Source organism: Paramormyrops kingsleyae, chromosome 14 (genome assembly GCF_048594095.1).
Source record: "Paramormyrops kingsleyae isolate MSU_618 chromosome 14, PKINGS_0.4, whole genome shotgun sequence".
NCBI classification, from domain to species: domain Eukaryota; kingdom Metazoa; phylum Chordata; class Actinopteri; order Osteoglossiformes; family Mormyridae; genus Paramormyrops; species Paramormyrops kingsleyae.
Window position 1 is genome coordinate 14,981,336 of NC_132810.1, and position 10,133 is coordinate 14,991,468.

General features: G+C 51.8%; 2 protein-coding genes across 8 annotated transcripts in view; one reads left to right on the forward strand and one right to left on the reverse strand.

Annotated features, from left to right (window-relative positions):
* Positions 1-224: 224 nt before the first annotated feature.
* On the reverse strand, positions 225-5,735 carry bend3 (BEN domain containing 3). 2 transcript variants are annotated; one of them, XM_023834656.2, is made up of 4 exons: positions 5,584-5,735; positions 4,909-4,963; positions 4,421-4,581; positions 225-3,588 (listed from the first exon to the last, which is right to left on the reverse strand). In XM_023834656.2, the coding sequence occupies exons 2-4, from the start codon at positions 4,958-4,960 to the stop codon at positions 1,279-1,281; spliced, it is 2,523 nt and encodes an 840-aa protein (XP_023690424.2). In that variant the 5' UTR covers positions 4,961-4,963; positions 5,584-5,735; the 3' UTR covers positions 225-1,278. The 2 variants fall into 2 exon arrangements, with proteins under 2 accessions (XP_023690424.2, XP_023690425.1); XM_023834657.2 differs by having other exon boundaries at positions 4,421-4,633; positions 5,584-5,696.
* A 42-nt stretch (positions 5,736-5,777) lies between these two features.
* The window catches only part of sobpa (sine oculis binding protein homolog (Drosophila) a), a 72,168-nt gene continuing 67,812 nt past the window's right edge, over positions 5,778-10,133 (forward strand). The window contains exons 1-3 of one of the 6 annotated variants that reach the window (XM_072699387.1): positions 6,066-6,081; positions 6,259-6,370; positions 9,844-9,894. The gene's annotated coding sequence lies outside the window, so the exon portion shown is untranslated. Of the gene's footprint in view, positions 6,082-6,258; positions 6,371-9,843; positions 9,978-10,133 lie in introns of those variants that run through there. The other 5 variants (XM_023834653.2, XM_023834651.2, XM_072699385.1 and 2 more) reach the window with 5 other exon arrangements.

A 10,133-nucleotide genomic window follows, 5' to 3' on the forward strand; every position in this document is an offset into this window, starting at 1 on the left:
TATTTGTTTGAGAGTGTGTACAGCACAGTCCTGAGGTTGCTTGGGCTGGGTGTCTGTGCTAGTACATGGTCTCAGATCATGTGAATGAGACTGATATTAATGTGACACATTTTGACGACACGGCTGGTGGTGCAGAGAAACGATCACATGGTGCGTCACGCCAAGCCGCCTCCCCACGATGCAGAGAGCCTTCCTTCTTGAGGAATAACAATGACACACACTGCTACTGCGTTTTGCCTTTACTTACAAACTAGTTTGTGACAGATGTGTACCATAGTTTCAAAAAGGATAGGGGCGGTGGCATTACATCGGATTGTGGACAGAAGAAACATACAGTCTTTAAGGACTCGATAATAAGCTCAGTTAAAGTTTTAAGAAACGGTCAGTGCATGAAGAACAACAAGGTTAACCTGCCACCTTCCTCCACACAAAGTGCAGTCGGCCCCTTCAGCCACGTGCATTACTGTTACTTTTACGGTCTTGAAGCATTGGCTTCACCTTGACACTGCCCCCTGCTGGCAGTGAGTGCACTGTGTAGGTGATACCCCTCTGCCTGCAGTTTACAGGCCCAGGCAAGACAAACTTAAAAGGCAGTAATACTGTTGTTAGCACCTTCTGCTCAGGTGCACAGTGCACAGGTCTGTCCTGTGATAGCATTACATACACATCAAAGTTAGTACTATGGTATGGAAGTATATCTACCTGAACTCTTAGGCAATGGAGAGTCGACTATACTCAGGCGAAGAGCGATATGACCTATCTCTATGGTTACAGCTAGACAAACCAATCCTGTAAGAATGTTAGACATTTAATCAAAACCACTGGTACCAGATACTGATCCAAGCCAGCTGTATGTGTACCAAAGTGTAAACACACTTCTACTCGCTTAAGTCTCTGTTTCTCTGAGCCTCTACATTTTCATTGTGTTCTCAGTTCTGTATTTACAGTTACTGTCATTAGACCATCAGCATAACAACATACGATAAACTCCTGATTCAAAGTTAGAATTAGCTACAGCAATATTATTTTTGGCATATATATAAATAAAGTCTACCATCTCGATAAAATCAAAGTTATAGTGTCCTAATTAAACTATGCTGTCTGGTGCTCTATGTAGTTCAAAAAATATGTACCACAGGACTATAGAAAATACTATGGAATCCTATAATAAATTGGCCTAAATCAATGGGAGACCCCTGTAAGCATTGTCCTCCTCTCAGTCTACGCCTTTGTGCAAATCATAAGGTTTGTTAGCAAATACTGCTGGCAGAAGCAGCTTCATAAATAGGACCCGGTGCTGCTGGAGCGTTTGGCTTTCTTCAGGATGTCGCACTTTTTGCGATTAGGGCGCCGGCAGCGCTCGTCGATGCTGGGCACACATTCGTAGTGCCACACTTCCTCCATCTTGTCCACGGGGTACACAGCCTCCACGTAGTGCCGGATGAGCCGCAGACGCACCGGGTCCAACTGCTTTTTGTTGCAGGCACCTGAGTGGTTGTACTGCAGCCGTAGGTTTTCCTGCGTGAAGAGCTCGGGGAACAGGCGGACCAGGAGCCGCGCCGCGAAGTTGCCAACAGAGAGGCTCTGCTGGACGATCTCGCGCACCTCGGAGTCTGAAAGCAAGTAGGCTGAAGGCACGGGAAAGTCTGGGGCCGTGATGCTCAGCTCCTCCAGGGGGATCTTGCAGAAGTCCTTGCTGCTTTTCTCAGGAGGCAGAGGGGGAATCTCAAGGTCCTCCTTAAAGCGCTCGGTGCCAAGCTGGCCTGCTGGTATCGAGTCCCTGGATTCGGATTCGGGCTCGGGGACATATACCTTGCGCTGCTGCTGGTAGGACCGCCGCTGCTCCGTGTCCCGTCTCCGGCAGCGCTCATCCAGCTTCCCCACAAACTCCAAGGTCCAGACCCTGTCATTCTTCGCTCTGGGATAGACCATCTGCACGTAGTGTCGGATGAGCTTGATGCGAACCGGGTCCAGCTGCTTCTTGCCCAGCGAGCCGCTGCAGTTGTAGTGCTTGCGCGTGTTCTCATAAGTGAAGAGCTCCGGGAACATCAGAACCAACAGCCGTGAGGCAAAGTTCCCGATGGATAGGCTGCACTCGTAGTTGCTCCTCAACTGCTCCTTAGTCAGTAGGTACTCCTGCGGCGCGTCAAAGTCTGGTGCCGGGATGTCCATTCTGTCAAAGTCGATAGGAACCAGCCATGATTTTTTTGACCTGCGGCTTGGTCTCTCGTACTCACAGAAATCCCCAATCTTAATGATGGACACATCATCAGGCAGACTCGCTGCATCGAAACTCTCATCCCGCACCACCTCTGGCTCACTGCCGTTACCATGGGTGCTCTCCAGAGCCTCCTCCATACGCTGGATGCACTGCTGCAGCCATCTGTCCTCAGGAACATCTGGAAAGTTGGCCTCCATATATTTCCTGATAATCTCCAGTCGATCAGCATCTAAGAGCAGCTTTCCAGCTCCATTATAAGCAGTATATCCCTCTGGGAGCTTCCCCTCCTCAAAGACTTCTGGGAAAAGCCGATGCATTAAGAAAACTGCAAAGTCCCCCGGGGATGAGAGCTCATCAAGATCCTCACCAACCTCCTGCGCATCGAATACGAGGTCAGACACCATGTTACTGCTGCTGTTGCCAACGTTGTCGTCCCTGGTCTCCAATGACAGGCTTTCATCCTGTCCGTCCTCATCGATGTAGTGGCAGGCCTGATTGGAATTCACTTCGAACCCGAGTCCCAGCCCTACAGAAGTCCTCCTCCCAGCTACCCCCCCACTCTCCATGTCCTTCTGGGCCCAGAAGCGGTTAAAGAAGTCATTGATTTGGGGCAAGCACTCCGTTTGCCAGCTGTTTCCATTCTTGACCAACGGAAAGCAGAACTCCACATAGTTGCGTATGAGCTGCAGGTGCAGAGAATCCAGGGTCCGCTTGTTGGTGACGCCGCACGCTGCACAGCTCCTGCCATATTCCTCCACGGTGAAGAGCTCAGGGAAAAGCTGCACCAGGAGGCGGCAGCCAAGCTCTCCAGCTGAGGACGTCTGATCCACCAGCTGGCGCAGCTCCTCACTAGTTAGCTGGTACTCTGGAGGAGGCTGGAACTCAGCTACCAGGTCAGAGGGACTGATCCGCCGCTTGATGCGGGTCACCTCCAGTGAAAGCAGGTCCACCTTGCTGTGCAGCTGGGTCATGCTGGAGTTGAGACTGTTGAGAATGAAGAACATCTTCTCGATCAGCGGGTAGAGGTGGGAGTCGTTCTCGGCGACAGAGGTGGGGCTGGCTCCGGCGGAGGAAGGGGCTGTGCCGGATTCGCGCTGGCCGTGCTCCCCGCTGCCGGGCCGGGGAAACAGAAGGCCGCCATACCCCAGCCATCCTCTGAGTTCATGCTGGGGCTGCTGCTCCAGCCCAGAAGCCGCTTTCTTCTCAGTGATTCGGTGCGAGATGCTGTACAGTGGCTTCCTGTAGGACGCTATGGTCTTCTCATGTGAAGAGTCCTTGTTGTCCAGCGACGACGTCAGACCGGGCAGCTGCGATCTGGGCACATGCTCCGGGTTCTTCCCCTGCAGGTGATCCCCTGTTCGGACACCCTGCGCAAGGGGAAAACAGACTGATCTAAATTCTGCACAAGCACAGTCTCGCAATTTGTCCAGCAGTACAAAATAAAAGCATGCCATTGTGTCATTGCTTATACTTTGGCATGAAAAAGGAGTGTGAGAGTTCAATCCGGGCTCATCAGTTCTCACAGCTCTGTGTCACAGCAAGAGGACTAAAGAACACCGTAACCCTCTGTTTTGTCAAACACTGCTTGTGTAATGATTTAGGCCAATACAGCACAGCCCCAGTCAGTGACAGACTCCTGAGCAGCACTGAATGTATGCAGTGAGTCACAGCAGGCACAGGGGAAGGTGCTGAGCAGCTGAGTAACAGGAGATCCAAGCTACAGCAGTCAAACGAGCCTCCAGAAAAGGTGAGACAGTGTGTCACGGAGAAACGAAAGCGTCCTGTCTAAACAGTGAACTGTGGCAGTGCTGACGTACAAACAAGACATAAAAGTAGAGATTTTGTGCAATGATACCAACACAAAAACACTGAAGCAGATTACATCTTACTGTGGTTTTTTTTCCCCTCTTTTTATCTTTGTGCTGGGAACAAGCCTGATCACAGCAAGACAGAACTGCAACTATCCTAATGAACCTGGCTTTCTGAGTTGGTGATTTGTCATGAACATGTTAGATACACTGTCTGAGGATTTATATTGCAAGTTAACATTACAAATACATTTTATGCAAATCAACACATATTATATGCAAAATTACACTCTATAAAAGATACACTTTAGGTCAGGTTTCCCTCCCCCAGTTCTGTACTTTCTGGTTAAAGGGGCAATTTGGGTCAGCGGGTTGTGTTTTGGTTTCTCACCTCTGCGGACACCTTGACCCTTTTGGCGCTGCCTGGCAGGTCTGGTTCCGAGCCCGGTCCTTCCCCAGCCTGCTCGGCGGCACGCTTTCCCGGACCATTAGCAACTCCGCCCTCTGCACAGTCCTCCATCTCCCTCTCTACTTTGACACGGCGAACCCCCTCTGCAGCAGACACAGGACCAGTCTACTGGGTTTGTGCTCAAGTCTTTGTGAACTAACAAGAAAACAATTACCATATAACTAACGTGTCATGCACCTGAGGAGTTTTGGACATGCACTATAATAATCCCATAATCCTATGCTGCTGCTGAACCACCACAGTCTCTCATCTTATTGTTGGAAATGTGGCAGTTTTATGAGTCAGGTTGATCCAGCCCATAGGGTCCGGGCTCGCAGGATCAACAACAGTGCAGGAACATAAGAACCAGGTGAGCTAGTGCCAGCAAACACAGCACAGCGGAACACACAGAACCAAAGGCTCTCCCTCACCTCTCTCAGGAGCCTCGTCATCTGAGTTCTCCCCATAGCAGGATGAATTCATGTCCTAGGAAGACCAACACAGCAGGATGACGCATCCTATCACATTCTGCCAGTCAGTTTTTAAAGTGTCAGAAGCCAGCACTGTTTAAGTTGGATGCACAGTTACAGAGATGCTGCCTGCAGTTTGAACACACGGACATACCCACACCCAGGTTTGGAAAACCAGGAGTCACTCATACACGTGTGACCGCAAAGAGTCGGGACCGCGCTGAGTCAGGTGTAATGCAGGGACTCGCCGGGGGCGCCGGGGGGCGCTGTGACTCCGTGTCTCTCCGTGACTCCCGGTCACTCCACTTCCTCATTCCTCCACTAGCGACCCACGAACCACAACAACCCGACAGCGACGTACCTCGTTTTTCCACCGCCCCCAGCCTCTCTCATCGTACTTTTTTACACCTTCCTCGCTAAACTTTGGATTCCTATGATATTAAAAAGATTAAAAAGCGATCGTGGCGATCCGTGCTGGCAGTTTGCAGCCCACGCCCATTTCCTCATGGCTTTTTATGATTTCGGGGATTCCTGCTGCGTGACGCGGCGTTAAAATAACCCCCGGACGGGTCTCCCCTGCCCCTCCGCGTAACCGCTCCCCTGGATAAAAACCCCTGCTGCAGTAGCGAGGCTCACCTTGGCGATGTGGCGCAGCCTTCCCACGGCGGATCGGCGTGCACGTCTGTCGGCCGCGGCCGTGGCGGCGGCGCTGCGCTGCTCTCCGTGTTTTTCTCCCTGCGCCGTGCCCGTGACGTGACGCCGCTCGCCCGCTGTGTCATTTCCGCACAGCCGCGGGCCGCTGTGGGCAGGAGCCGCCCTGCGTGTGCGGGGCGCGGTGGGGGCGGGGGACGCGGGACCCCCTCGGGGGAAAGGCGCCTCCACAGCCCGCGTCCTGCTGCAGGCGCAGCCGCCTGGTTAGAGCCACGACTCGATCCACGCACAGTCCTCCCGCTCCGCGCTTCACGGCGCCCCGCGTTTCGCTCTTTCCCTGCCGCCCCCGTTTCCACACACGGGGCTCATCGTCGCCGTCCGCCTTTTTGAAAACCCGCTGGGCGCTAAGGGTGAGCAGCGGCAGCGCGTAACCCCCTCATGAAACACATTCCCGCCGCGCATTTCAGCATTTTTATTTGATAGGTAATTGATTTAGATGGGATATTTCCACAGAAAACGGCCGAAATGTACTTATAGTACGTTTTTAATGGGTGTTATTAGTGTAGGGTGCCCCGAAATGCGGGTGACCGCCATGTGCACGGGGTGACACCAGTGGCTGACTGAACTTTTATTTTCTTTGTATTTTAACTTCATTTTCAGAAGCTGTGAGCGGTTGCTCGACCCTTCCCCGGCCAGTGAGAGGTGCTGTTCCGTCGTGCGCGCCCAGCCCCGGACGCTCCCCGCCCGGGGCTCAGCCCACCATCAGAACCAGGTCCGGTCTGCACGGTAACTCCCGTACATTTTGGGCGCTCGCGTCGCGTTTTTCAGGGCTGATACCAGTTCCCCATCCGAGCTGTTAATCTGGGGAACAACATAGTGCTCTGGGCTGAGGATGTGATGAGGGACACAGAGCCAAAGGAGCTTCAGCCATGGCCCCTCATCACAGCTGGGACTGCTACTTCCACATAGACATAAGGGGGCGTCGGGAGCCATAGGCACAGATACACGCACACACACACACACACACACACACACAGATACATGCACACGCACACACACACACACAGATACACGCACACAGATATACACGCACATACACACACACAGATATGCACGCACATACACACACACACATACACGCACACAGATACACATGTACACAGATATATACACACACATAGATAAATCCACACAGATAGATACACACACAGATTCAGATACACACAGACAGACACACACTGTCATTATGGGGACTATCCATTTATTTCTAAGGGCGAAACCCTAATCCCAACAATAACACCCTTAACCCTGACGCAGCCCTAGCCTTAACCATAAGTAACCAAACTAAATACCTGACTTGTGGCATTTTTAGTTTTTTAATCGCATTTAGAGTTTTGTAACTTTGAGGTTCGTATTGTGGGGAGTATTTACCACATTTTGAAGACATTTGAGCCCCACATTGTGGGGAATACAAACCCAAGCACACACACACACACACACACACCTGCTCATCCCCTGATTCCAGCTGTTTGAAGTATAAAATAGGGTGCAGTTGGTGGGTGTATTTCAGCTGTTTTACTGGTGGTGTGAGGACACAGCATTCATTAGGTATCATAAATGGGCCCAAATATGAAAATGAAATTTCTATTTTCCATTTGTACAAGTATGGGAACAAGTATACTGGAATGTGTTTTTTTCACATATCTGCTCTTGCTCTCTCTCTTTTTTCCACACACACATACACATCGAGGTGAGAGCAAAGCTTGAGGTCTGATTGTAGTGTTACCTGTCCATCCAGCACCAATGGAGCATTTTACAGGGGCCTGAGGGCCTGGTTCAAGGACCCAACTAACACGTGACTATTCTGTCAGTGATGTGATTAGAACTGGCAGCCTACTGATCACAGGCACAGAGGTCTAATCCACTGAGGTCCTCTTGGAATGCCTAGGCAACCCTGTAAACTTGAGCGGCCTATAATTTTTTATATAACCTTTAACATTTGACTTCCCAGGAATAAGAAAAATGACAGTAGAATGTAAATTAAGGAATATGGTATCTGGAGAGGCTCCCTGCTCAGGACTAAGAACTAAGAGGGTGCCTCAGATAAAGCCCGGAATTAGTGTTGGGAGTAGAGATTAAATGGCTGGTATCGCCCTCTGGTGGAGAGAAAATGCTTCACGTCCACAACGGAAAAAATTAGTAGTAGCAGATTCCAACCACATGGCCTGGTTTGGTTTGGGGGAAGTGCATAAATACTGATTTCCTCCGTGCTGTAAATTTTAAGTATAGAAAATGTCGGATGCCATTTAAACTGGTTGGATATTAAAACAATGCTGTATTAACTGTAAGCTCTCATGTGGTTAAACCTCCCATTACTGTTGTGACTGAGTGAAAACACCCTGAGGATCAGCCGTGGTCATATTCGCTGCTTCCCAGTGCAGATATGTGAAGAAGCCATCAGTATTTGGCTTAAGGGCTGCAGTCGGTCCGCTCAGGAAGAGAAGCGTAATCGCTAAATACTCTAGCATCTATCCTCGGACACGGCACCGGCAGCACGCTGTAATGATGTCTGTGTTAGCGCAGTGCGAGGGGATAACGCAGCGTGCAAATGGAGCCAGCGACGGGCGTGTCTCCCTGCTCTGTCCTGCCGCGGCGGCCACCATTACTCACCTAATGGGCCATCTCCCGTGGCAGCCGTCGGATCCATCAGGTGAATGAGGCATGTGGCCCGCAAGTGCGGAGCAAGCGAGGCCAGCCACTTGAGTAGCACGGGGGGGGGGCGTCAGTACAAGGCGTGATGATCGGGCACCGTTCATCGAGCGGCACTCGTTAACAGGCAGTTAAAGGCTGTCAAGCCATTTTTATTCAGGCGAAATAGCACATTGCTCACGGCCGCTGTGCTGGGAGGAGGGCAAGTGAGCAGGTGTTCGCCGCGAGGTGAACTGGAACGGCAAGAGCGTCCTGCTCTGAGCTGTCACACTGTAGAGACTGCCATCACGTTAGCTGGGCGGCAGTGTCACACAACTCCTCCTGCTGCCCTGGGCCTGCTGTACCAGCCGGACCACACCCAGAATGGGTTTGTTTGTTTGTTCTAAGCCTGAGCTGAAATACAAATGTGATGGGTAAATCCAGGGGGATAGCCTGCAAACATATATAGGGAAAACCCCCCAGTCCTAAATGTGATGTCACTGGGTAGGTGGGCTATCAGCAGCTCAGGGGAGGGGAGATACCAATGGAAATGCAGGTTTTTCCAGTTTGGAAGTGGTCTAGAGATGGATGTGGAGCTCTCCAGCAGTGCAGAATGGGTGGCCTTGCTGTGCCACCCATTTGGTTTCCTCTGTGGGGGTGGGGGTAGGGGTATGGGGAGGAGAGAAAGTAAACTCTTCCCTTGCTGTATGGGGGGGCTCAGCGGGAATTGGTTTGCTGCGTTGGCTGACTCCAGCACCCAGCTGTAATTACACCATGCAGGGAGGCGGGGGTGCGTGGGGCAAGGGTTGGGGGGGCCACCGCGCTCCCACCCCCCGTCATTTGTGTAAGCTCAGCCTTCTTGTCAACGGCATACTCGGGTTGCACTCATGCAAACCACGAAAATCATCTCTATGAGCCAAACAGAGACAGTGTCGGGTTCGGGAGACTCATGATCTAGGGGCATAGTCTTTCTGTCATTGGGCCCCCTAGCTCACCCCCTAACCCCCCCGCCGCCCCCATGCCCTGTGGGTACTGTCACAACACAAAAACAAACTAAACCCCAAAATAAACCCCCTTTCATGTAGAGTAAAAATATGCATGACTCTGTTTCCAAATGAAACACTGAGGGGGGGTCATATTTCCCTCAGTTTCACTTAATACAGCGATGTTTAAAAAAAAAAGTGCTCTCCTGCCTGATGTAAAAAAGGTGTATTCTGTGCAACACGCCAAAGTTATTTGCTTTCGTTAGCATATGCAGAGCAGTCTGAGGGTGTAGGGAGGCGCTGAGGCCTGTCGCCTCTTTATTCCTCTCCATTTCCATTTTTTTGGCTCTCTTACAGCCTGTGTGTGTTTGCTCGGGGCGAGGATGAATATTTCAGTGACGGCCGGCGGCTGGAGAGTGCAGTGCATGGTTACCAGGGGCGACGGTGCTTTAATGAGGTTTAGCTTTTGGGGGTTATAGCTTCTCACAGACCTCTTTCCATTCTTTTCTCTCTCTCTCTCTCTCTGTCACTCCATCCATTATGTCTATCCATCCATCTCTGCGTCGTCCTTCAGGTGACTGAACCCCCGGCTCAAACAACTCGGACTGGAGGTGTCAGGAACCAGGTGACACCCCCCCACGCCCCCCTGTGTCCTCTCTGTGCGAGCGCCGGGAAAAACCACAGGGCCCCAGCCTGGCGCCAGCCCTCGTGCGTCCCGATCGATACGGCCGCGCTTCCTGTCCATTTGCTGAGGGTCGCGGGAGTGGGGGCTCATTAATTATTTCTGCCGGCGCAGCCTCGAGTGCGCTGCTGGCACGACTGGAGGGGGGGGGCGTGGGGTGTGGGGGGCACGACCTTCTGCCT